Source organism: Oncorhynchus keta, chromosome 17 (assembly GCF_023373465.1).
Source record: "Oncorhynchus keta strain PuntledgeMale-10-30-2019 chromosome 17, Oket_V2, whole genome shotgun sequence".
NCBI classification, from domain to species: domain Eukaryota; kingdom Metazoa; phylum Chordata; class Actinopteri; order Salmoniformes; family Salmonidae; genus Oncorhynchus; species Oncorhynchus keta.
This window is the reverse complement of record NC_068437.1, coordinates 17632956-17660701: the sequence shown is the minus strand read 5'-3', so window position 1 is coordinate 17660701 and position 27746 is coordinate 17632956. Positions and strand designations below refer to the sequence as shown.

The following is a 27746-nucleotide window of genomic DNA, read 5'->3' as shown; positions in this document are numbered from 1 at the left end:
GGTGTCAAAGTACAATAACCCAGTAAGAAAAAACACCAAAGGTTTGTCATATTTATTACTGCCACCCAGTGGATGGCATGACAACAGCAACATACAGCAGTTAAGAAATGGGAGTGCATTCTCTTAATACATCTTTTACAAACCATTTCTCCATTTCCCACCGATTAAGACATACGCAGCCGACGGTATAGAATAACAAATGCAGAGAGCTAAGTCATCGTAATGTAAAGAATGAAAGAAGAAACTTGTATTTGAACATAATTGTACAGGTAGCAGTGGAGTGTCAGCAGAGGGGGCGGTGAACTCTCACTCCTCTTTCTCACTGGCAGCTCTGAGGAGAAACAGATGAATGTGTGTTATTATCGACAAATTAAAGCCACATCATGAAGCGTCTTGTTTGTACTCAAATTAAACGGTGTGTGTGTGGTGCATAATACACTCTAAACACACCGGTGTGCTGCCCTGAGACAGGTTGGGGGGTCACAGCCCAGGTAGGCCCCGTTCTCAAAACAATACTGGAGTAAAGCGGTGAAGCATGGGTCCTTGACGAGGATGTGCGGGTTGCCCACGACGATGAGCAGGGCTTTGGGCCGCGTGATGGCTACGTTAAAGCGCTTAGGGTTGGACAGGAATCCCAGTATGCTTTGCAGGTCGTTGCCCTGCACCAACTCATTTGCCCTCACCTGGAACAACAAGAGGTCTTTTATTTAGATGTTTTAGGGTGAATTACAACTTCAATTCAGTCAATTTCAGCAGTGATATTCAGCTCATACAAAAGTGACAGATTATTTAATATTTTTCAATTTCAGAATTGATTCCCTTAATTGAGAAGGAACGGAACCGAGACCCTGTAAAGGGAGGAATTAGTCAGAGTTCAATAATGAGTAGGACAGAGGAAAGATTGTAATATTACCGTGGACAAGATGATAACCAGAAACTCCTGTCCCTGGAACTCCTCCACAGAGCCCACCTTGATGTCAGACAGGCCCACCCGGTGGAGCAGCACACGGATCTTCTCCGACTGGAGAGGAGAGGTTCATGGTTCAGGGGTTCAGACCGGTGTTCAGAGTTGAGGGAAAACTGTACTACTGTGACAGATTGACTCACTTTTTATGAGTTTGAGGCCTTTTAAAAATGTTAGCTTAGTAGATATTGCCTTCTAGAGGCTTAGACTCTGGGGTGAACATCAAAACTAGCAGATTGACAAAACAGAATAGGACCAACCAGTGATGGCCGAAATGTGCACTACTAACCTGTTTCCTGTAGGGGGCGATGATGCCAATGTCACTAGCAGCTACAGGATTGTAGAGCTTCTTGGCCAGCTGGCAGCAGTACAGCATCACCTGTACCGCCTCTCCAGGGTTGAACCATGACGGGTTGTTGCCCTCCCTCATCTCTGTGCCCTAAGAAGGGGAATGGTGACTGGCATTATTGGTGTTCGACGTCTAGGTTTTGCTCCAACCAAAGAGGAAAACCCATATTTGTCAAAATGTTCAAAAACTGTCAGTGGTAAGCAAGGAGAGGAAACGCTGATTGTTTGAGAAAGAGGCTGGAAGAGGACAGGAGGATATGAGTATGTAAAGACGAGACTATTTAGAAAGAGGCCATGTCTTGAGTTCCTTTTGGGTAAGTTCTGCCTGCGACTATGGGACACAGGTCATGCTACCTTCTCCCTGACCTGCTGTCTGTCCCCACTCCTCTTTTACAACTGCGGATGTAAAAAGGGCTTTAAAAAATACATTCAATTGATTGATTGACGAGAACAGGGAGTAAGAGACTGGGTCCTTACCCTGACTCCGTGGAAGATGAGGGGGAATCCCTTGGTTGGCAGACGGCTCCAGTGACAGAGGGAGTCCACTATGAGCCTCTGGGCCCTGACACACAGCTCCCCGTTGTAGAACAGTCTAGAGGGCAGGGCAAGGAGGGCCTCGTGGGAACGGTAGTTGTACACTAGCTTGGTAACCTGGAAGAAGAAAGGCCACCAGGAGAACGTGTCAACGGGGAGCTCTATTTACCACGCAGTCCCGTGTGGCTCAGTTGGCAGAGCTTGGTGATTGCAACACCAAGGGTCGTGGGCTTGATTTCCACTGGGGATATCCATGATTAAAATGCTTGCACACATGACTGTAGGTTATAAAAACAAGTCTGCTAAATGGCATACATTATATTACAATGCAAGGGCAAAACATTATGTAGAAAAACATACAGAATTTGTATTCATAGTTGGTGGATTCCCTGTGCAGGATTTTAGTGATCATGGCACTCACAGGGATTGTGCGTGTGTCTACTCACCAGCACTGGGTTGTATCCGCCATTCTCTCTGGAGTACAGAGTGTTGGCCATCAGTCTCTCCAGCAGGGACACCCCCAGGCCGAACGCCTGCGCAAGCTTGGACTTCACAATTGGACCCAGCTGCCGGGGGTCTCCGGCCAGAACTATCTAAAGGATGGCGAGAGCAACAGAAAATATGACACACTTCCTGATCAGGAGGCTACAGAACGCATGGTCAATTATGACTTATGTCAGTTACGGGCAATGGGTTGCGCCACTGTAGTAAGGATTGTAGATGTACTCTGTGTTCAACCTAACCTGTCCGTCTCTCTCTGACAGAAGCCCCAGAGGGATCAGTGCCTCTGGCTCCGTGGCTTGGCCAACCTCATCCAGAAACACATGGGTGAAATGACCCACACTGAGGAAACGCAGCAAAGAGACAATGACCTTAGATCCAGTTTACTACAGTTACGTTTCCTCTGGTGAGGGAGGTTAACACTGAACCCAATTACCCTCCCTCACCGCAGTCCAATCTGGTAGAACATGCCGGCGCTGGAACAGGTGCTGACCACAATCCTGTGAAAGGAGGCGTGTCGGATGTCCTCCCCAGCCTGAGAGTACTGCCTTAGAACCTCCGGGATGGCCTATGGAGATACAGAGGGAAATGCGATACAGACAGAGGCACGAACCGGTCGGAAAAAATAGGACTGATGAAATTTCTGCGGCGGCAATGGGTGCAGTACCTCTTCCTGTCGACCGGAGGCGTTGACGCGGGCCAGGCTGGCAGAGTTCAGGTACCCACTTTCATGGAGACGGATACAGACGAGGTCTGCAGCACTGTTGGAGGGAGTGCACACCAGCACACGACTACTGGGCAGGCGGTGATACACCTATGGGAGGAGGCCACTATTATTTATTCAGGGAACTAAAATGGAGGGAAACTGCTGTAAATAACCAAATACAAGAAACTTGATAGAGCTTGCCAGGCGCGATGGAATCGATGGAACATACTACAAGTGCAAACCCTGCTCATCAGACCGGCTGACCCAAACAGTCAAAACATTTGAAAGAAAACCAATCCTATATAAACCGGGGGTTTGGTTGTTTATTTTTCTCACTGCATTGTTGGGAAGGGTCCGTAAGTTAGCATTTCACTGTTTGTCTACACCGGTTGTTTATGACGCATGTGACAATTAACATTCGATATCCATTGGGGTTAATTGCCTTCCTCAAGGGCATGTCGACAGATTTTACACTTACTCGGCGATTCAAACCAATGAACTTTTGGTTACTGGCCCAACGCTCTTAACCACTAGGATACCTCCCAGGTTGAGGGGTGTCTACCTGTAGTATGGACTCTATGAGCGTGATAGTCTTTCCTGTCCCTGGGGGTCCAAATAGGATGTACGGAGTGGGCCGACACTCCCCTGCCAGGATCCGCTTCACTGCCTCCCTCTGAGACGGGTTCAGCTGCTGGTTGAAAAACTGGCCTGGGTTAGGGATGGGTTTAGATGGCAGCCTGGAATCTGAGAGAATTAAAGAGGCTCAATACTCGTTCCCCTCTCCTTCACCGATCATTCATTCTGTCTCACAAATGTACTGAACTGTCCTAGTCAGGACACGAGTTCTAATGCCCTTCAGGTTTATGACACTTCAGCAGCTGTAGTATACAGATCATCTCTGTGCTGTCAGAATGAACGACTCCCAATGCTTATATCACCTGGTTTGGTTTGTGTGGCCTTTGAGACCATGTCAACGGAGACGCTTGACAGCTTCACCCCATCGGTTGTGAGGGTGCCCTCTTTCACTTCCTCTGGACCCCACTCTCCCGTCCATAGAGGGGCCTGAAGCATCACAGCTTTAGGGAAGAACACTGGGAAGAGAGGAGAAGATGCACAATCAGTGGTGGACCAGACAGGAAATAAACTTTCCAGGGGTTGGGGTGAGAGAAGAAGAAATAGTTGACTAAATACAACACATTTTGGAAATGGGATTGAGAGAACAAAGCCAAGATCACCATTCTCTTCAAAGTGCTTGTTCTGGTCCAGTGCTAAGTGGCATCGCCTCATGGACAACCTGTCAACACAAACATCATCATACATAATCCATATACTGTCAACACAATCATACATAATCCATATACTGGCAACACAATCATACATAATCCATATACTGGCAACACAATCATACATAATCCATATACTGGCAACACAAACATCATCATACATAATCCATATACTGTCAACACAAACATCATCCATATACTGTCAACAAACATCATCATACATAATCCATATACTGTCAACACAAACATCATCATACATAATCCATATACTGTCAACCTGTATACTGTCAACCTGTCACACGTTATCTATGCTAAAGGAACAGAGATCAACACTTAGTGACACAGAAAGGATCCTTCCTAGAACCAGGACAAGGTACCTGTTGAAGGTGAACTCAACATCTAGAGGCTCTCCCAGGTAGCCATGCTGAAACTCAGTGTTCACCCTCAGACTCACGTCCTCATCAATGATCTGTGGATATGGTCCACAAACAGTGTTCAGGTCAGTGTGAACAAAGCACAAGGAGAAATATCAGCGCGGCAAGCAAAACGCTAAGAAGATCAAAACCTGTGAGTACCTCTGTGACATAACCGATGTACTCCATCACCACGCCTCCACTGATTGGCTTCTTCAGTGCCACTCTGTCACCTGTAGAGCAGACAAAACACGATATCAAACATCTCAATTCAAGTATGGCTGACTCTGTGAAACGACACATTTCATTGTACCCATATGGTGTGTGTGTGACAATCAAACGTTCCATTATTATTACAAGGCCAAATTAAGACTCAACAGATACCTATGAAGAGACTGGGCCTGCCCTCAGCCAGGCCAAGCACTTCTAGGTGCAGATAGATGGCGCCTCTCCTGAGGAGGGCTCCACTGATGCTGAACTCCCTGAGCTCGCTCTCAGCTTGTAGCTCCTCCAGCCACAGCAGGGAGGAGAAACGGAGACGCATGTTGGCCGCCGACAGAGTCTGTCAGAAATAGAGGGAGATTAACTAATCCATTATTTTACAGTGGAGGAGCAAAGGCCTCCATATCAAAATCCAGAGCGACTTTTCAATCAAAACCGAATTGGAGCCAGATTCCTGTAGGATGGTGGGAACAAAGCATGTAATAGACGATAGAAGACTTCCTTCCATTACCTCTCCAAGACATGGCTGGGCCACCAAAACGTCACGGTCGGCCTCCATACAGTCCCGTAGAGCCTGGGGCACCGGGTAGTTACCCAGGAAGTTAGGCAGGTGGCGCTTAATCAGCCTGTGAAATAAAATAAGAATAGAAAGTCATAGGCTAGCGATTTTATCTAACTACACAGGAGGGGTGTAATTCTAACTACACAGGAGGGGTGTAATTCTAACTACACAGGAGGGGTGTAATTCTAACTACACAGGAGGGGTGTAATTCTAACTACACAGGAGGGTGTGGACCAAACTGTCATCATTCAACATGTCCAACATGGGTAGAGTAACTAGGTTCAGGGGAAAAAAACATTTGATTATAGAGAAAACGTTGGTGGACAGTATCACCAACTAGTCAAGATAATCATCATTATTCTATAGGGAAATGTGGTTTGCAGGTAGGCAGAACATACCTAAACAACACAGCACAGAGACATTATCAGGGTGTAGTTTACCGTTGAGGTGGATGTGCAGCCATCACAGTGACCACCTGGGCAGCCTGAGGAAGGGGCAGTGGGGCTGCTGGGCAGTAGGGAGCAAAGGGCTGGAGAAGACTCTCCTCTTTACTGCCTACTGTGACCTCCAGACGCCTCCCAATGGTGAAAGAGGGGAAGTGCAGGAGCAGCAGCTCCGCACAACGCCCCAAGTTCCTAGGGTAAGATGGAGGGATACATAATCAATGTTTTAAAAACCTGAATCTTCAGAACAAATTGATTCGGTCAGATAATAGTGACACCACCAGAAAGACAACTATACCAGATTTGTATAGCAGCGAGCTAAAGCATGACTTACTTGGCTCGGCAGCCCACTTTCACAGATACCTTCTCCCCTGGTGCGATCTCCACGTCTCGCTCATCTGTCCGTATGGCAGGCTTGTGAACAGTGTCCTGATGTGCCTCACCAGTTTCTCCAACCACATCTCCATCTATCTCACTCATCTCCTTCCCATCACCATTGAGCAGTACAGTAGGCCCAGCAGACCCGGACTGCGGGTAGAGAGCGGGACCCACCATGGGAGTGTGCTTGCTGGATAGGCCCTGAATACCCCGATAGAGGATCTGTGTTAGAGCAGGAAACTGTACAACACCCTCTCTCTGTCCCGGTGGGTCTGTCACAGTCCCTAGGTTGAACTGCTCCTCTGAGTCCCAGCCAGCAAACTCACAGCACTTCAGTCTATGGGTCTCAGATCCTCGGTTCCTGTCAAGAGAAAAGAGAATACAGAGCATTCGGAAAGTATCCAGACGCCTTCCCTTTCTCCACATTGTTACGTTACAGCCTTATTCTAAAATGGATTACATTTTTTTTTTTTAAACCTAATCTACATACAATACCACATAATGACAAATCGAAAACAGCTCTTTAGACATGTTTGCCAATGTACTAAAAATAAAAAACGGATACCTTATTTACATAAAAGTATTCAGACCCTTTGCAATGAGAATCGAAATTGAGCTCAGGTGCATCCTGTTTCCATGGATAATCCTTGAGATGTTTCTACAACTTGAACACAATGGCCTCTGAATACTTAAGGTATCAATTTTAATTTTTTTAATTAGCAAAAATGTCTAAAACCCTGTTTTCACTTTGGCATTATGTGTAACGTACAAAATGTGGAAAAAGTGAAGGGGTCTGAACACTTTCCGAATCCACTGTATATCTGGTACCACAGGAGGAAAGGTATCAACAATATCAAACACATCGTTTCCATATGTTTTTTGCCATTCGCTCTGTTCCAGCCATTATTAAGAGTCGTCCTCTCATCAGCAGCCTCCACTGTCTGGTGCTATCCCCAAGGTTTGGAAGGAGGCTCATCTACTCCCCCTTCAAAGCTGGTGACCCTTGTGGCCTACATTTCTAAAAATCAACCAATTTCAAAACCTCCTTACCGAGCTAAAATATTACAATCCTTGATTAATTCTCAGATCTTTCTTAGAACACATTTCATAGCTAAATGTACAACAGTTAGGTTTTAGACCAGGTCATTGCACTGCATCCCTAGTTATAAAAGTGGTTATTTGAATGGATAAAAGGCAACATTGTGCTGCCCTCTTCATTGACCTGTCAAAGGCCTTCGATACTATTGATCACTTACTAATTCAGAGGCTTTCCTCAAATTGACAAGACCAGGCTGCATGTATCTGCAGCTCAAGGATGGAAAATTGCACAAGGTGCAACTTCGAAATTTGGTTGCGCATCAGCAGTTTCTCTCTTGTTATGTCAGTCACAGACAGTAACTCAATTAGCCCATGTCAGCTCAATTTTTTTAGATTGGTAAAGTAGTTAAGCAGCCAGCTATCTAAACTAGCAGTAATAATGGTCAAATTAACGATCGGGGGGGCATGATTGTTAGTCACTCTCGCTCAGATGAATTACTAAAATCTGCAAACGTTTCTCTCCGCCTCATCGTAAAATGTGTAGAATTGCCGCAAACTTGCTATAAAATCTGCAACATTTTCTCTACGCCCATGGCAAAATGTGCAGACTTCTGGAAATGTACTCTAAAACGTTCAGTTTCTCGCTGCTGTCAAAAGGGGGGATGCAAATATGTTTTGCTCGCACAGACGACATTTTTGCTTAAAGCGCCCAAAAAAGCTAGGGTCAGCTCTGACAGCGTGTATGGTTGTGAGTACAGACCCATGATAACCCCCATCAAAGATGCCCATCCTGTTGTAACTAGTTTACTTCACAGATAGAACTCAAATGTGTATTATTTGATGGTGTTAATTAAGTCAGGTTTTCTGGATATAACGAAAGGTGTCGATTCTGGGTCCTGCATAGGGCTGGATGATCGGATTAATTAAAGTGTACGTTTTTGCGCAATATTCCAAATGTCTGTTGATTTTATGAGCGTTTATGGCCGCTTGTTCTCGTCTTGTATTTTGGGTCGTCTCTTTCGCTCCTTCTGTGCTGTGTTCACCTCCCCATTTACCCCAGAGGTCTATATATAATGACGAGATGCACACCTCCGCCATAATAATGGGAGTTGTCAAAGGCAGGCGACAAGCTTAGGTCCAAAATAAGCCCATTGAAACACATTGGGCTTATTTTGGACCAATTTTAGCTATGGTTTACACACAAACCAAGCCCTCGCCCTGCGTGACACGCCAACAAAGTTGAGAGAGCACATCTTCCTCCGACAAGCAGTTACATTTTCGATAGCCTAACATCTGCTACAAGAACTTAGTCAGTATTAGGTCATGTGCATTGCATTATGCATGGTTCTAGATGCATATTTTTTTTTCTACAAATGTTAAACTATTTGGATAAAATAAAGTTATTAGTGGGTCTTGTGGTTGTGGAAGGCTTATATTTAGCCTGGGTATAACTTCACAAGTCCTGAATTCATTTGATATGCTGTGTATTTGACCGTTAATTGTACAACGCCGCTTAGAGAACAATCATTATTTTATTTTTTAATTGAGACATATCCTGAATTGCCCACAAGTTTGAAAAAAGAGATATAGACCTGTACTTCACCCTGTTTACATTAGCAATATTGACTTGTCTGTAAAAAAAATGTAACCACTTGTATACCAAGAATACTGTTGTGTATGGTTTTGCCACCACGGTTGAACAGGCTCTATCTGAACCACAGTCTGCCTTCATTGTATTACAGAAAAACTTTCTTGACCTGAAATGAGTATTGAATGCAGTTAAAACTAAGTATATGTTGTTCTCTTGACATACAAATAACTGATGATTTAAGCATATGTACTTTAAAAATGGTGCCCGTATTGATCGTGTCCCTGCTTACAAATATCTGAACATCTATACCGAACACAAATATCAACACAACATGTAAAGTGTTGGGCTGAAATAAATGATCCCAGAAATGCTCCACAAAAAGCAGTGCCTTAGACCGCTGCGCCACTCGGGAAGGTCTATACGTTTACTTTTGATACTTTGGCATATACATACATATACATTTACTTTTGATAGTTAAGTATATTTGAAAACAAATACTTAGATTTTTACTCAAGTCGTATTTTACTGGGTGACTTTCACTCGAGTCATTTTCTAATAAGGTATCTTTACTTTTACTCAAGGATGACAATTGGGCACTTTTTCCACCACGGGATGCGCTCGTGCCAAAAGCCTATCTATACTGAACACAAATTTAAACTCGGCATGTAACGTGTTGGTACCATGTTTCATGAGCTGAAATAAAATATTTCAGAAATGTTTCATAAGCACCAAAAGCTTATTTCTCTCAAAATGTTTTGCACAAATTTGTTTACATCCCTGTTGGTGAGCATTTCTCCTTTGCCAAGATATGCCACTCCTATCAGGTGTGGCATATCAAGAAGCTGATAACAGATATCTATATCTATTTATATATATCTATATCTATCTATTTATATCTATTTATATATATATCTATATATATCTATATATATCTATATAGATATAAGATATGCCACGCAGGGTCATTAGGTTTAGTACTCATCACTGCATGGTTGGCCCTCTGATGTCACGTAGGTTGATACATTGCTATGGTTGCATTTATAAAGCCCTTTTAGAAAAAAGTCCCACTGTATCGAACATCATTACTAACCTTTAGACATACTAGTTACCACAGTCTCAGGGATGGCCAACTCTGGAAATTCATTGTCTCTACAGCGTTAGGTAAATCAGCGTTTAGCTTTTTCTGCACTGTTTTTGGGGTAACATTTTCAAAATGTTAAACATTCTGGTGCCTCTAGGTCAATTCAGAAAGCTCTTTGAGGACCTTATTGTTTTTTTACAACCGTGTTTTCTTTCTGCTTGCATTTGCATTTTGATGTGTTTATTTCTGTGATTTGTGTCATTCAGGGCTCACCTGATGAAATAAAAAGGTTAAATATGTCTCACAAAATGATATTCAGAGTCTTGATCGGACAATGGTCCAAAAACTTGTGCTTAAATGTTATTACAGTGCGTTTGGAAAGTATTCAGACCCCTTTACTTTGTTACATTACAGCCTTATTCTAAAATGGATTAATAGTGACTCCCCATCCCGCATGAGGGAGCGTAATCATCGACTGACTAATTAGCATAACGTAACGGACATAAATATTCCTAGAAAATATTCCCATTCATGAAAATCACAAGTGAAATATGTTGAGACACAGCTTAGCCTTTTGTTAATCACCCTGTCATCTCAGTTTTCCAAAATATGCTTTACAGCCAAAGCTAGACAAGCAATTTGTGTAAGTTTATCGATAGCCTAGCATAGCATTTTGTCCAGATAGCAGCAGGTAACTTGGTCACGGAAATCAGAAAAGCAATCAAATTAAATCATTTACCTTTGATGAGCTTCGGATGTTTCACTCACGAGACCCCCAGTTAGATAGCCACGGTTCCTTTTTTCCAAAAATATTATTTTTGTAGGAGAAATAGCTCAGTTTGTTCTTCACGTTTGGCTGAGAAATCGCCCGGAAATTGCAGTCACGAAAACACTGAAAAATATTCCAAATTAGCTCCATAATATCGACAGAAACATGGCAAACATCCTCAAGGTGTTTTTCAAATATCTATTCGTTAATATATCCACCAGGACAAATGTTTTTTTAGTAGGACCGATTGGAAGAATGGCTACCTCTGTATTTTACGCGAGAATCACTCTGGGAACCATCAGGTGACCAGTTACCAATGTAGCCGCCTTACGGGTATTCTTCAACATAAATGCGTAAAACTACATCACAATGCTGTAAACACCTTGGGGAATACGGAGAAAAAGTAATCTGGTTGATAGCCCATTCACTGCTCAATAGGGACACATTGGAACGCAGCGCTTTCAAAACATGAGTCACTTCCGGATTGGATTTTTCTCAGGCTTTCGCCTGCAATATCAGTTGTTATACAAACAGACAATATTTTTTACAGTTTTGGAAACTTTAGTGTTTTCTATCCTAAGCTGTCAATTATATGCATATTCTAGCATCTTGTCCTGACAAAATATCCCTTTTACTACGGGAACGTTATTTTCCCAAAAATTAAAATACTGCCCCCTAGTCACAAAAGGTGAAATAGTTTTTTCCCCCCTCACGGTATCCTGGGAGGTCTACCCCGGGGGTTTGTGATAGAGGGGAGGTATGTGCCGCGACGTTGGCTCCCTCTGCTGGGAGTACCTATGCTGGGCAATAATTAGGGGGAGTGTTGCTCACTATTTTTTGTAAGGGGACCACTTTGAGATGAGACAATAGGGCCGCACAGATCTTTATTTGTTGTACTTTTTATTCCAATATTATCAATTGAGAGCAAATTTAGAGCACATGCAATTGATTTGATGGCCAGCACATCACAAATATATACATACACACATCAAATAGGCTACATCACATGTATTAGACCCATATTAAAGGTTACCTCAGTAGTTGGCTGAGCAAAAATGGTCCCTTCTGCTCCTTGACTGAATTCCTTCTAAATGTATAGTCTGTTGTTGCTATTCTTGTGAGGCAATCCAGGTGTGTATTGGTCAGTCTGTTTCTCTGCTTTAGTTTCACAATGTTCATTGTTGAAAATGTTGCACACTGCTTAAGAAGTGGATACTCTGTGTCTGACACAAGGCTCCAGAAATGGGTAACACATGATCTTAGTTCACCCTCCAATGTGTCATAGGCCTGCAGCTCCACTATCTCACTCTCTATTCCAGCACTGTCAGGACAGAGGGTTGTGATGACTGGGGTCAGAGATGACAGTAGCACATGAAAAGGGGTTCTCAATGATGTTGTACTCCATGAATCTTTACTCAAACTCCAAATTCAACTCCTCCAACACACGCACAAATGCATCATAGCTTAAATGTGTCAGTATTGGATGTGGTGACTGCTCTGAGGTTTGGGAAATGAACAAACCATCAGGTATGAACAGTGTGGTGATTTTATGTTGAAACGCTGTGACCACACGCAGCATTTTGCCCAGAGTTTTAGCTTTCCCTTGGAGCTGGAGATACACTGTGTTCAGGTGGCAGGTGATGTCAGTTAAAAAAAATATAGCCAGCTTTAATATCCTGTGTGGATCATCCAGCTCTGGCTCCTCTCTCCCCTTGCTTGCAACAAATTCACAGATTTGAGGGTGGAGAGAAAGAAATCTTTCAAGAACTCTGCCACGAGACAGCCATCTCACCTCATTGTGAAATATCAAGTTGCCGTATTCTGTCTGGTATTCCTCCAGTAACTGGTGGAATTGCCGGTGATTCAGTGCCCTCGCAATAATAAATGTTCACCACCAGCACGACTTGCTGCATCACATTCTGTAAGTCACAGTCCGAGTTTAGCCACAAGTGCTTCCTGATGAATGATACAATGAAACATAACAAATTTGGGAATATCCTCTCTTTTTCTCATCAGGCCTATGAGTCCCTTCTCCTTCCCTCGTATGTTTGGGCCACCGGCAGTTGCCAGATTTGACCGTCAATATTATTAACAGCAAAAAATGTAACAAGGTCTTTCAGAATATCCTCTCCTAGTGTTTGTCCCTGAAGGGGCAGTAAAACCTAAAAGTTTCTCTCGGAACGACTCGTTTTGAGGGAAGCGGATCCAAACACATAATTGGGCAATGTCACTTACATCAGTGCTTTCGTCAAGCGCAATACTAAAACACGGCGCCACGGATCTGTCAGTAATCAGTTGCTTAGCGATGTCCTCACTGATGTCTTTTATGCATCGTGTTATGGTTGAGTCAGAGTCCCTTATGTGTTCTTAAGGACCTTCAATGCTGCTGAAATGTTTTAGTACCATTCCCCAGATCTGTGCCTCGACACAGTCCTGTCTCGGAGCTCTACGGACAATTCCTTCGACCTCATGGCTTAGTTTTTGCTCTGACATGCACTGTCAACTGTGGGACCTTATATAGACAGGTTGGTGTCTTTCCAAATCATGTCCAATCAATTGAATTTACCACAGGTGGACTCCAATCAAGTTGTAGAAACACCTCAAGGATGATCAATGGAAACAGGATGCACCCAAGCTCAATTTCGAGTTTCATAGCAAAGGGTCTGAATACTTGTTTGAATAAATTAGCAAAAATGTCTAAACCGGTTTTCGCTTTGTCATTATTGGGTATTGTTTGTAGACTGATGAGTAAAACATTTTTTTAAATTATTTTTAGAATAAGGCTGAAATGTAACAAAAGTTGGTAAAAAAAAAAAAAGGGATCCGAGTACCTTCACGAATGCATTGTAAAACAAACATTTCTACAAAAGCCTTCATCAGGGCATTTACAGATTTACAGGGTAGTTCTCTCTCATTTAAGACAAGTAGACACTCCATGGCTGACTCACTGTATCCAGACAACCAGCTCCCGGCTCTCTCCCAGCAGCAGAACCCCAAAGTGTGTCTTGTCGCCAACCACCAGGCCCCCCTTGTCCTCCAGGAGACTATTGATCTCCGCCTCTGGGACGGACCTGTTATTGACAGTATTCATACTGTTGGAGGAAAAAGACCAGAGGTAATGGTGTAGGTTAGTGGCCCAGGTCCTAATTCATTATCAGCCTTTAATACCATATGAATTCCTCCTGAGATTTCACCCAACATACATGGTGGAATTCTGATAATGCCATGAGACCATCATAGGTCATTTCATTGATACAAGGGTTTGTGTGTATAGCAGTGGGAAATGTATTAATTCACTGATCATTGTCCAGGGCCTATTTTTGTAGCGAATTGTGTTGGCTGGTAGCCGGGCACAGAGCCCTCCAGCAGATCTGTTTGTGGTTATTTACCTGTGTTGGCTGGTAGCCGGGCACAGAGCCCTCCAGCAGATCTGTTTGTGGTTATTTACCTGTGTTGGCTGGTAGCCGGGCACAGAGCCCTCCAACAGATCTGTTTGTGGTTATTTACCTGTGTTGGCTGGTAGCCGGGCACAGAGCCCTCCAACAGATCTGTTTGTGGTTATTTACCTGTGTTGGCTGGTAGCCATGCACAGAGCCCTCCAACAGATCTGTTTGTGGTTATTTACCTGTGTTGGCTGGTACCTGTGTTGGCTGGGAGCCATGCACAGAGCCCTCCAACAGGACTGTTTGTGGTTATTTACCTGTGTTGGCTGGGAGCCATGCACAGAGCCCTCCAACAGGACTGTTTGTGGTTATTTACCTGTGTTGGCTGGGAGCCATGCACAGAGCCCTCCAACAGGACTGTTTGTGGTTATTTACCTGTGTTGGCTGGGAGCCATGCACAGAGCCCTCCAACAGATCATTTACCTGTGTTGGCAGATCCAACAGACTGTTTGTGGTTATTTACCTGTGTTGGCTGGTAGCCATGCACAGAGCCCTCCAACAGGACTGTTTGTGGTTATTTACCTGTGTTGGCTGGGAGCCATGCACAGAGCCCTCCAACAGGACTGTTTGTGGTTATTTACCTGTGTTGGCTGGGAGCCATGCACAGAGCCCTCCAACAGATCTGTTTGTGGTTATTTACCTGTGTTGGCTGGTAGCCATGCACAGAGCCCTCCAACAGGACTGTTTGTGGTTATTTACCTGTGTTGGCTGGGAGCCATGCACAGAGCCCTCCAACAGATCTGTTTGTGGTTATTTACCTGTGTTGGCTGGTAGCCATGCACAGAGCCCTCCAACAGATCTGTTTGTGGTTATTTACCTGTGTTGGCTGGTAGCCATGCACAGAGGACTGTTTGTGGTTATTTACCCTGGGAGCCAGCCCTGATCTGTTTGTGGTTATTTACCTGTGTTGGCTGGTAGCCATGCACAGAGCCCTCCAACAGATCTGTTTGTGGTTATTTACCTGTGTTGGCTGGTAGCCATGCACAGAGCCCTCCAACAGATCTGTTTGTGGTTATTTACCTGTGTTGGCTGGGAGCCATGCACAGAGCCCTCCAACAGATCTGTTTGTGGTTATTTACCTGTGTTGGCTGGTAGCCGGGCACAGAGCCCTCCAACAGATCTGTTTGTGGTTATTTACCTGTGTTGGCTGGTAGCCGGGCACAGAGCCCTCCAACAGATCTGTTTGTGGTTATTTACCTGTGTTGGCTGGTAGCCGGGCACAGAGCCCTCCAACAGATCTGTTTGTGGTTATTTACCTGTGTTGGCTGGTAGCCGGGCACAGAGCCCTCCAACAGATCTGTTTGTGGTTATTTACCCGTGTTGGCTGGTAGCCGGGCACAGAGCCCTCCAACAGATCTGTTTGTGGTTATTTACCTGTGTTGGCTGGGAGCCATGCACAGAGCCCTCCAGCTGAACTGTTTGTGGTTATTTACCTGTGTTGGCTGGGAGCCATGCACAGAGCCCTCCAGCTGAACTGTTTGTGGTTATTTACCTGTGTTGGCTGGTAGCCATGCACAGAGCCCTCCAGCAGATCTGTTTGTGGTTATTTACCTGTGTTGGCTGGGAGCCATGCACAGAGCCCTCCAACAGGACTGTTTGTGGTTATTTACCTGTGTTGGCTGGGAGCCATGCACAGAGCCCTCCAACAGATCTGTTTGTGGTTATTTACCTGTGTTGGCTGGTAGCCGGGCACAGAGCCCTCCAACAGATCTGTTTGTGGTTATTTACCCGTGTTGGCTGGTAGCCGGGCACAGAGCCCTCCAACAGATCTGTTTGTGGTTATTTACCCGTGTTGGCTGGTAGCCGGGCACAGAGCCCTCCAACAGATCTGTTTGTGGTTATTTACCCGTGTTGGCTGGTAGCCATGCACAGAGCCCTCCAACAGATCTGTTTGTGGTTATTTACCCGTGTTGGCTGGTAGCCATGCACAGAGCCCTCCAGCAGTAGAAGGACTGGCTGCTCTCCACCACCACCAGGCTGACCATGTCCCCAGGGGAGGGACGGTACCCGGCCGGGAGTAGAAGGTTGTCCAGGCTGAAGAACACACTGTCCTCCACAACACCGCTGCTGCCAAACACACTGGACACACGCACCTGGGTAGGGTGGGGGTATGGGGGGAGAGTGTGTGTGCAGAGAAGGAAGTGAGACTAGACCTTCAATGCTGCAGAAATGTTTTTAGTACCCTTCCCCAGATCTGTGCCTCGACACACTCCTGTCCCAGAGCTCTACAGACAATTCCTTCGACCTCATGGCTTGGTTTTTGCTCTGACATGCACTGTCAACTGTGGGACCTTATATAGACAGATGTGTGCCTTTCCAAATCAGAAGGGGGTGAGACTAAAAGTTTGTATCGTCACATTAATGTGGACTTGACGGTGATAATTGGACTACAGATCAAAGTCCATGGGCACGAAACATATCTTCAGTGAGGTAAAGTTGAAATGCCATTTGCAAGGAATGAATGAAGTTCTAGAGGGACTGACCTGGTCCATGCGGCGGTAGCGTAAGGGGGACACAGACCGGGCCTGGCTGCTCCACTGGGTGGGACTAATAAAGTACTGGGCCTGGACCCAGTCCCCTTTCATGGGTTCAAAACCTGATGGACAGGAGCAAGGAATTGAAAAAAAGGAAGCATAGGATAGGAAATTAAAGGCTAAACGGGTATAGCATCTGGGACAGCTTGGCAGCATAGAAATATAGTAGAAAATAGTAGAACATAAATAGGAGTAAATCTATTTTGATTGTTGACAGTACCATCACAAAGAGCTTCTCGTGGAAAAAAAGTGGTCTGATTGATAAAGCCACCGTCCCGGTCACATGACGTCACAGTACCAATCAGAGGACGGAGCTGGTTGCTGTCTGCCTCCAGGGAGGCTCCTCCCCCTCCTTCCTCCCAGGCATCAGCGTTCTTCTCCACCTGAGAAATGGAATGGCCACAGTTGTCACCACAGAACATACTATGCATGTGTCTCTATTAGAGGTCGACCGTTATGATTTTTCAACGCCGATACAGATTATTGGAGGACCAAAAAAAGCTGATACTGATTAAATTGGCCGATTTTTTAAATGTATTTGTAATAATGACAATTCCAAAGATACTGAACGAACACTTATTTTAACTTAATATAATACATCAATAAAAATCTATTTGCCTTAAATAAATAATGAAAAATGTTCAATTTGCTTTAAATAATGCAAAAACGAAGTGTTGGAGAAGAAAGTAAAAGTGCAATATGTGCCTAGTAAAAAAGCTAACATTTAAGTTCCTTGCTCAGAACATATGAAAACTGGTGGTTACTTTTAACATGAGTCTTCAATATTCCAAGGTAAAAGGTTGAAGTTTGTCGGTTGTAGTTATTTTAGGAATTATAGGACTATTTCTCTCTATACCATTTGTATTTCATTAACCGTTTGACTATTGGATGTTCTTATAGGCACTTTAGTATTGCCAGTGTAACAGTAAAGCTTCCATCCCTCTCCTCGCTGGGCTCGAACCAGGAACACAACGACAACAGCCACCCTCGAAGCAGCGTTACACATGCAGAGCAAGGGGAACAACCACTCTATTAGCTATCTATTAGCGCACACCCCGCTAACTAGTTAGCCATTTGACATCGGTTACACCAGCCTAATCTCGGGAGTTGATAGGCTTGAAGTCATAAACAGCGCAATGCTTGACGCACAACGAAGAGCTGCTGGCAAAACGCACAAAAGTGCTGTTTGAATGAATGCTTACGAGCCTGCTGCTGCCTAGTCAGACCGCTCAGTCAGACTGCTCTATCAAATCATAGACTTAGTTATAACATAATAACACACAGAAATACGAGCCGTAGGTCATTAATATGGTCGAATCCGGAAACTATCTCGAAAATAAGACGTTTATTCTTTCAGTGAAATACGGAACCGTTTCGTATTTTATCTAAGGGGTGACATCCATTAGTCTAAATATTCCTGTTTCATTGCACAACCTTCAATATTATGTCATAATTACGTAACATTCTGGCAAATTAGGTGGACCAAACTGTTGTATATACACGGACTCTGCGTGCAATGATCGCAAGAGAAGTGACACAATTTCACCCGGTTAATATTGCCTGCTAACCTGGATTACTTTTAGCTAAATATGCAGGTTTAAAAATATATACTTCTGCGTATTGATTTTAAGAAAGGCATTGATGTTCATGGTTAGGTACACATTGGAGCAACAATACGCACTGCATCTATTATATGCAACGCAGGACACACTAGATAAACTAGTAATATCATCAACCATGTGTAGTCAACTAGTGATTATGATTGATTGATTGTTTTAAGATAAGTTTAATGCTAGCTAGGAAGTTACCTTGGCTTACTGCATTCACGTAAAAGGCAGTCTCCTCGTGGAGTGCAATTAGAGGCAGGTGGTTAGAGCGTTGGACTCGTTAACTGTAAGGTTGCAAGATTGAATCCCCCGAGCTGACAAGGTGAAAATCTGTAATTCTGCCAATACCAATAAAGATTAAATAAAGGTGTAAAAAAAAAAACAAAAAAAAAAAACAATTTTAATAGCAAAATCGGTGTCCAAAAATACCGATTTCCGATTGTTATGAAAACTTGAAATCGGCCCTAATTAATCAGCCATTCCGATTAATCGGTCGACCTCTAGTTGCAACACATGACAACAACATGGTAGCAACACAACATTACAATATCATGGTAGCAACAACATGGCAGCAGCACAACAACACAGACAACAGCACAAAGGGCAAGAAGGTAGAGACAACAATACATCACGCGACGCAGCCACAACCGTCAGTAAGTTTCCATGATTAAGTCTTTGAATAAAAATAACATATTGTAAAAAAAGACATTGTTGAAACCTATAGTCATTTCTAGAGCCTGACCTATTTATCGGTTGACCGATATTAAATCGGCTGATATTAGCCTTTTACAGATGTATTTGTATCAGATATATTTAATCCTCCGAAAAGGACCAATATAAGATGCAGAGAAAACACCAAAATCCCCCTCCCCATCATAGACTGACTTTTTGTAAAGAGGGTGCTCTTTACATGGCAGTAAGCCTATCTTTCCCTGGAGCGCTACATCAAGACTCAACACTATTCTCCAACGCAACTACACCAGTCAGAGAGGAGAGTGAAGTTACTGCTTCTACGGTGAGTGCTGAGTAGATAGAAGCTTGCCAGCTCAATAAAGTGCAAAAAATACACACTGGCCATATACTGCTACGTAAAGTGTCATGGTAGGTGTTGTGACAAACAATGGATGCTATGCCCAAATGTAAAGCAAGCAGAATGTTCTACTCTGTGGTAATATTATCGTTACAGCCCTTTAGTGAAGACTGCAAAATCTGGAGTGTTATATTTGCTCTTTGCCAAGGGTATTCCTCAAGCTCTGTCATTCAAATATTTTCCGAGACACTAAAAAAAACAGAAGGTTACAAAGTAGTGCTTCATAGCTACGCTTGGATGCATGTGTTGTCACCTGTCAGGGACTGGTGCAAATTCACTTTTCGCCAACCCTGTTTCCTTGACGAGTGCTAGCTAGCTAGCCAGCTAACTACCTGTGAGTGTACTTGACGCCATTCACATTAATGCTTTTTACTCAAATGTAAGAAATCAGCTTTCTGAGTATCTTTATAGGCCTGTTGAAAGCACAATCCTTAGACGTTTTTATTTTATTATTAAAGCTATAATAAAAATATATGCAGATATTGTATATTATATTTCCACTCTAAAATCGGACCAAAAATCTCACATCGGTCGGGCTCCCGTCATTTCACCCGGCAATTGTAATAAAGGCCAGGATAAGAAGTAAGAAACCAATTTAAATAGTGAGACCCAGTCAGGTCTCATCTCCGTAGATAACAAAACCATACTGGTTAAAGTAAGGTCTTGGTCAAAGTGTCTCACCCTCAGTGCTTTCCACCCTCCTTGGGCACTATCTCGTACTGCAAGGCCGTTGACTGCATCCCCGACTCTGAGCGGCACGCCACCAAGCACCTCTCCAGTGGTGAAGTAGACATCATCGTCGATCATGCCGTAGTCCTGACACAGCAGGGTCACCACGCCGCAGCGCAGGTTGCGGACCTCCTCCATCGCTGACACACAAAAGATTGACTGGTCATTGATCATTACATTGAAAAACTTAGTGGCAAGAAAAAGTATGTGAACCCTTTGGAAGTACCTGGATTTCTGCAAAAATTGGTCATCAAATTTGATCTGATCGTCATCTAAGTCACAACAATAGACAAACAAAGTGCTTAAACTAATAACACACAATGTATTTTTCTTGTCTATATTGAATACATCATTTACACATTCACAGTGTAGGCTAGAAAAAGTATAGGCCCCTTGGGGCACAGTACGGCCCCACGAGACTGTTGTTTACCCCCAATTTCGTGGTTTGGTAGTTAGTCTTGTCCCATCCCTGCAACTCCCGTACGGACTCAGGAGAGGCGAAGGTCGAGAGCCATGCGTCCTCTGAAACACGAACCAGCCAAGCAGCACTGCTTCTTGACACAATGTCCGCTTAACCTGGAAGCCAGCCACACCAATGTGTTGGAGGAAACACCGTACACCTGGCGACCGTGTCAGTGTGCACGCCCCCGGCCCGCCACAGGAGCCACTAGAGCGCGATGGGACAAGGAAATCTCTGCCTGCCAAACCCTCACGATGCCAATTGTGTGCCGCCTCATGGGTCTCCCAGTCACGGCCAGCTGTGAAACAGACTGGGATCAAACCTAGGTCTGTAGTGACACGATGCAGTGCCTTAGACCGCTGCACCACTCGGGAGGCCCCCGCAAATTGATTAACAAACAATTGGTCCCTCAAAATGCAGCCCTCCATTGACTTTCAAAATCCCAATGTGGCCCTCGAGCCAAAAAGTTTGCCCACCCCTGTCCTAGGCTAATGCCTCGAACAAAAAGAGATCTTAGAAGACCTAAGATGAAGAATTCTTGTCTTGCATACAGCTGGAAAAGGTTACAAAAGTATCTCTAAAAGCCTTGATGTTCATCAGGCCACAATAAGACAAATTGTATATAAATAAAGAAAGTTCAGCACTGTGGCTACTCTCCCTAGGAGTGGCCATCCTGCAAAGATGACAGTGCAGAATGCTCAATGAGGTTAAGAAGAATCCTAGAGTGTCAGCAAAAGACTGGGCATCTCTGGAACATGCTAACATCTCACGAGTCTACGATATGTGAAACACTAAAACAAGAATGGTGTTCATGGGAGGACGCCACAGAAGAAGCCACTGTTTGCAAAAGTGCACCTGGATGTTTCACAGCACTACTGGCAAAATAGTCTGTGAACAGATGAAATTACAGTTGAGTTGTTTGAAAGGAACAAAAACACTATGTGTGGAGAAAAAAAAGGCACAGCACACCAACATCAAAACCAGTATGGTGGAGGAAGCTACATGGTTTGGGGCTGCTTTACTGCCTGGACAGCTTGCTATCAGCAACGGAAAAATGAATTCCCAAGTTCATCAAGACATTTTGCAGGAGAATGTTAGGCTATCTGTTCGCCAATTGAAGCTCAACAGAAGTTGGGTGATGCAACAGGACAACAACCCAAAACACAGAAATCAACAACAGAATGGCTTCAACAGAAGTGGCCCCGTCAGTCCTGACCTCAACCTGATTGAGATGCTGCGGCTTGACCTCAAGAGAGCGGTTCCCACCAGACATACCAAGAATATTGCTTAACTGAAACAGTTTTGTAAAGACGAATGGGTCAAAATTCCTCCTGACAGTTGTACAGGTCTGATCCGCAACTACAGAAAACATTTGGTTGAGGTTATTGCTGCCAAAGGAGGGTCTACCAGTTATTAAATCCAAGAGTTCACATACTTTTTCCACTTTGCACTGTGAATGTTTACACTGTGTTCAATAAAGACAAACGTATAACTGTTTGTTATTCGTGTAAGCAGACTGTGTTTGTATTGTTTTGACCTAGATGAAGATAGGACATTTTATGACCAATTTATGCACAAATCCAGGTATTTCCAAAGGGTTCACATACTTTTTCTCGTCACTGTAACTGTCAAGGTTTTTTGACTAAATCAGAGATTTGACACAGAAAAGTAGTTAAAATTCCTTTGAGAACAGGTGGGTTGTAGCCACTGGCAATGTTGGATCGATCACATTCTGGGATTTATAGCACTCATTTGCTGTCGACTGAAACAGGACAGGTGCATTGAGAAGCTGTCAGGCTGCTTGGTGAGCTCATTTGAAGACTTACCTGCGCCATATAACCCATCCACTTCAGCCTCCTCTACCTTTCTCCATAGTGGGGCCAGCAACTTGGCTATCACACACTGCACTGCTGTTACCATGTCTGCAAGTAGCTAGATGCTGAAGGTGGTGCTACTGTAAATGAGGGCAGAGGGGAAAACAAAACAATGTGACTGGTGGTTTGTCAAACTCATTTACATAAGTGTGGCCACTATTGCACTTGATTGCTTTATCCGTCAAGCAACGCATTGCACTTGATAGCTAATACAATTGCCGTTGCATCTAATTTATTAGCACGCTAATGTTGCCAGCTATGCGAACAGTAGCTATTCGACTGACATTATGCTTCCACAACTCGTCTTTATTGCAGGTTTGTAGCTATTTAAAAGTGATGAAAATACAACACGGTGCATAACCTAACTAATAAAATATTGCTTTATTCCTGAGAAATTGTTGTACAAGGCAACATACCTCTGTTGCAGCAAATTGCTCTTCGTAAATGTGTTCACGTGCTGCTTTCTCACACACGCGACTAAAAAGATGTAATTGCGTGCGCGCACACGGACACCTTTCTTCAAATAGTCCCGCCAACTCGAACGTTAGCAAGAGCATTGAAAGAAAGGTCTGTCCCTATCTGGCGTCCCGCGGTTGATTCGGTTTGCCCCCCCCAAGTTATCTGAGCAAAACATTCTTTTTTTTAGGGGGGGACATACCATTTTTTTTAAACTCTAACACCATGATATCAGCTTCAAGTGATTTAAAATTTAGAAATCTGTTCCAAAGTATTCCCCGCATAATATAGAGAACTTATCCCACTCTAGCAAAATGTCGTTGAAAAGACGACTGTGCCAGACGTCAAACCGACGTTCGGTTTTGGTTGAAATTGAAAACAACATAATTTCAATGTATTTGCATACACATGTGCACAGTATCAGAAATTGTTCTATGCACAATTGTATTAATAATCACACAATCACTACGGCTTTATTTGCAACATTCAAGTGCTAATTAACAGTATTCCACTACTGAAGAAGCATTAATAACCTCACCTTAATAGTCTCACAACCTCAGACCATGTGTAACCATGCCAGCCCAGGACCTCCACATCCGGCTTCTTCACCTGCAGGATCATCTGAGACCAGTCACCTGGACAACAGAAGAATCTCTGCACAAACTGTCAGAAACCGTCTCAGGGAAGCTCATCTGCGTGCTCATCGTCCTCACCAGGATCGTTTATATTTTATTTTTTTTAACGTATTTTTCTCCCAAAATTCGCTGTATCCAATTGGTAGTTAAAGTCTTACCCCATCGCTGCAACTCCAGTACAGACTCGGGATAGGAGAAGGTAGAGTGCCGTGCATCCTCTGAAACACAACCCAGCCAAGCCGCACTGTTTCTTGACACGATGCCCGCTTAACCCAAAAGCCAGCCAACTAAGAATTGCTATGTAAAATGATATTGTTTACAAACAATGGAGTAAAACAAGCTTCAAGTTTGGGTTAGACATTGTATCCTATTCTTACTCTTTTACCCAATGGCATCAACATTTTGGAAAACCATTGAACCAACCAGTCAACTAATTCTTGCAAAACACATATCTTAGTTCATCTTAGTATGAAAAAAAGTATAAATTCAGTATGTGTCTTCCATCTTGTCAAAATTGTGCATGGTATGTACACTGAGTGTACAAAACATTATGGACACCTGCTCTTTCCATGACAGTCTGAACAGATGAATCCAAGTGAAGGTCTGGATGCAATCAGGCCACCAAATATACAGTACATGAGCAATGTAAAGAAAAATGTGGGGAAAATTACTTTCATAATAACCAAAAACAAATGTGTGTGCCTGAGGGGAAATAAACTTCATACAACCAAAAAGGGTGAGAAATTACATGAATATCGGTGGGCAATTTGCACTAATGTAAATGAACATAGATGATGTAACATATTCCCTTTTACTTGCGGGACAAATATTTAAAATCAAAACCATGGTTTTCACCTCACTGGCTGTAGAAGTGTTCTTCCTAACCAGTCCCTCAACAGCTCTCTGACTGAGCTCCACCCTCACTGGGCACTCAGAGGAGAGGAAAGCTGGGGAGGGATGAATGGATCAATCATTCAACAAGTCAGTAAAATAAAGAGAGTGTTTATAAGCTTAAAAGTCCATCTTCCACCCATGGAGAGACATATATACTGTATATCAACCTCCAGACAGTCTGGGAGGTAGCAAGGTAGGGTGGCTTGGCTCATCTCCTGGTCAGTAGGGGGGTGAGTGAATCATCATTGGTCCATACACACACAGGACAGGGACATAGAGTAGAGCCTCGTTAATATAACACTACTATAGAGGGAAATAGAAATGGCATCTTTTTGTTTGGTGTAAAGGACGTCACGCTGCTTGCTTAACGAGTAACACTGCCTCCCGATTCGGCCCATATCTGCCTCGAACTTGCGAACTCTGCCTCACAAACACACCGCCTGACAGTCCTCCCTCAAGTGTCTCATCGCACCACCTCAAATTCCTTGCTAGCACACATGACCACCCTTCTGAAGCGTTTTACCAGTCGGCGCTACACCAAAAGCTAGTCGATGGCGCAACTTGATGAGGAGTAACTCTGCCACGGTTCATTGGTAAAAGCCTACGGGGAAATGAATGCCACTTTTGAAGGGGTTTTGGATAAACGCTGAAAATAAGGTCTGTGGTCCAAGAGCCTCAGGGCCTCCGGAAGTGGAGAAAGAGAAAAGATTAGGGTTAATGAGAGCATGGCTAAGATAGTACATCACATGCACTGAGGGTTGAGAACTATCAATATTGTTTCTGTGGATAATAGATAATGAAACACACACACCTGTTTGACCTCACTGTTGTACTGTTGGCCTAGTTATGTATTTTTTTCTTTTTTCTGAGACAATTCAGGTAGCAGACCCCTGTCTGGTACAGGTACCCCCACCACACTCATCTCTCCCTCCCGAGCTTTCGCTCACCTCCAGCACTCACTGACTGTTGGGGCGAGTGACTCTGAACTTACAATGGCTAGCCCCAAGTCATTATATATTTTTAGCACTGGAGCTCTGGTGCTTAGCACTTGCACCGCTCCTCTTGGCTGCATGAGCACTTTAGCCCGGGCCCGTGCGGGGAGCTGGACCAGGCCACACTGGGTTCTCCTGGCAAACTGGGGAAACCGTGCGTAGAGCCGGCGCAGGACTCACCGGGCTGTGGAGGCGCACTGGAGGTCTGGAGCACCGAGCTGGCACAAGACGTGCAGGGCTGGGGAGGCGCACAGGAGGCCTGGTGCATGGGGCTGGCACAGTCTTCACCAGACGGCTAGCACGCACCTCAGGACGAGTATGGAGAGCTGACTTAGGTGACATCAAACCGAGGACACGCTCCGTAGGGCGAATGTCATGCCTCATGCACCAACACAGCAGCCCTCTCATGGTTCTCTCCTCCAATCTCCCCATCAACTCCTTCACTGTCTCTGCTTCACTACCTTCGCTCCCCTCCAAGTTCACCCCGACTGGCTCTGGTTCCATCCTCGGCTATGCCGACCGTCCCGTGTGTCCCCCCCAAAAATGATTTGGGGGCTGCCTCTCCTGGCTACGCTGCTTGGTCCTTTGGTGGTGGGAAGTTCTGTCACGGGCATTGTAAGAAGTGGACCAAGGTGCAGCGTGGTGAGTGTACATATTCCTTTTATTAGATAAATGTCGCCAACAATAAACAAGACAAAACGACCGTGAAGCTTAACAGGGCTATGATGCCTCTAACAAAGTTAACTTCCCACAAATAACAAAGAGGAAAAGGTTGCCTAAGTATGATTCCCAATCAGAGACAACGATAGACAGCTGTCCCTGATTGAGAACCATACCCGGCCAAAACATAGAACTAAAGAACATAGAATGCCCACCCAAATCACACCCTGAACAAATCAAAATAGAGACATAAAAAGGCTCTCTCAGGTCAGAGCATGACAGCGGTAGATCATTCCATTCTTGTGGGCCGGCTAAGGAGTATTGGTGTCTCTGAGGGGTCTTTGGGCTGGTTTTCTAACTACCTCTCTCAAAGAGTGCAGTGTATAAAGTCAGACAATCTGCTGTCTCAGCCACTGCCTGTCACCAAGGGACTACCCCAAGGCTCAATCATAGGCCCCATGTTCTTCCTAAATTACATCAGCACCATAGCTCAGGCAGTAGAAAGCTCTCTCCTCCATTTATATGCTGATGTTACAGTCTTATACTCAGCTGGCCCCTCCCCGGATTTTGTGTTAAATGCTCTACAACAAAGCTTTCTTAGTGTCCAACAAGCTTTCTCTACCCTTAACCTTGTTCTGAACACCTCCAAAACAAAGGCCATGGAGTTTTGTATGAAAAATGTCCCTCCTCCCACAGGTGTTATTACTACCTCTGAGGGTTTAGAGCTTGAGGTAGTCACCTCATACAAGTACTTGGGAGTATGGCTAGATGGTGCACTGTCTTTCTCTCAGCACATTTAATTTTTTATTTTTTTTAAATTTCACCTTTATTTAACCAGGTAGGCAGGCTAGTTGAGAACAAGTTCTCATTTGCAACTGCGACCTGGCCAAGATAAAGCATAGCAGTGTGAACAGACAACACAGAGTTACACATGGAGTAAACAATTAACAAGTCAATAACACAGTAGAAAAAAGGGGAGTCTATATACAATGTGTGCAAAAGGCATGAGGTAGGCGAATAATTACAATTTTGCAGATTAACACTGGAGTGATAAATTATCAGATGGTCATGTACAGGTACAGATATTGGTGTGCAAAAGAGCAGAAAATAAAATAAATAAAAACAGTATGGGGATGAGGTAGGTAAAAATGGGTGGGCTATTTACCGATAGACTATGTACAGCGGCAGCGATCGGTTAGCTGCTCAGATAGCAGATGTTTGAAGTTGGTGAGGGAGATAAAAGTCTCCAACTTCAGCGATTTTTGCAATTCGTTCCAGTCACAGGCAGCAGAGAACTGGAACGAAAGGCGGCCAAATGAGGTGTTGGCTTTAGGGATGATCAGTGAGATACACCTGCTGGAGCGTGTGTTACAGGTGGGTGTTGCCATCGTGACCAGTGAACTGAGATAAGGCGGAACTTTACCTAGCATGGACTTGTAGATGACCTGGAGCCAGTGGGTCTGGGGACGAATATGTAGCGAGGGCCAGCCGACTAGAGCATACAGGTCGCAGTGGTGGGTGGTATAAGGTGCTTTAGTG

General features: G+C 44.2%; 1 protein-coding gene across 1 annotated transcript; it reads right to left on the bottom strand.

Annotated features, from left to right (window-relative positions):
- Positions 1 to 37: 37 nt before the first annotated feature.
- mov10l1 (Mov10 like RISC complex RNA helicase 1) lies at positions 38 to 23150 on the bottom strand. The gene is made up of 25 exons (XM_035790797.2): positions 22987 to 23150; positions 22523 to 22650; positions 20189 to 20376; positions 17031 to 17193; positions 16760 to 16872; positions 16182 to 16369; positions 13782 to 13925; positions 6311 to 6715; positions 5974 to 6168; positions 5483 to 5597; positions 5134 to 5311; positions 4912 to 4982; positions 4714 to 4805; positions 4289 to 4347; positions 3992 to 4144; positions 3616 to 3797; positions 3015 to 3161; positions 2794 to 2915; positions 2590 to 2689; positions 2293 to 2439; positions 1790 to 1963; positions 1254 to 1403; positions 914 to 1021; positions 451 to 683; positions 38 to 331 (listed from the first exon to the last, which is right to left on the bottom strand). Exons 2-25 carry the CDS (start codon positions 22614 to 22616, stop codon positions 307 to 309), a joined length of 3546 nt encoding a protein of 1181 aa, XP_035646690.1. The 5' UTR covers positions 22617 to 22650; positions 22987 to 23150; the 3' UTR covers positions 38 to 306.
- Between the last annotated feature and the right edge of the window lie 4596 nt (positions 23151 to 27746).

What these genes read in the sequence shown, in the direction of transcription:
- mov10l1 (XM_035790797.2), bottom strand. Translation starts at nt 22,616, where the DNA reads ATGGTAACAGCAGTGCAGTGTGTGATAGCCAAGTTGCTGGCCCCACTA. An exon ending in AAAGTGGGCTGCCGAGCCAA is followed by an intron (nt 6,169 to 6,310) that starts GTAAGTCATGCT and finishes ATCTTACCCTAG; the next exon opens with GAACTTGGGGCGTTGTGCGG. An exon ending in CCTCCGGTCGACAGGAAGAG is followed by an intron (nt 2,916 to 3,014) that starts GTACTGCACCCA and finishes GTATCTCCATAG; the next exon opens with GCCATCCCGGAGGTTCTAAG.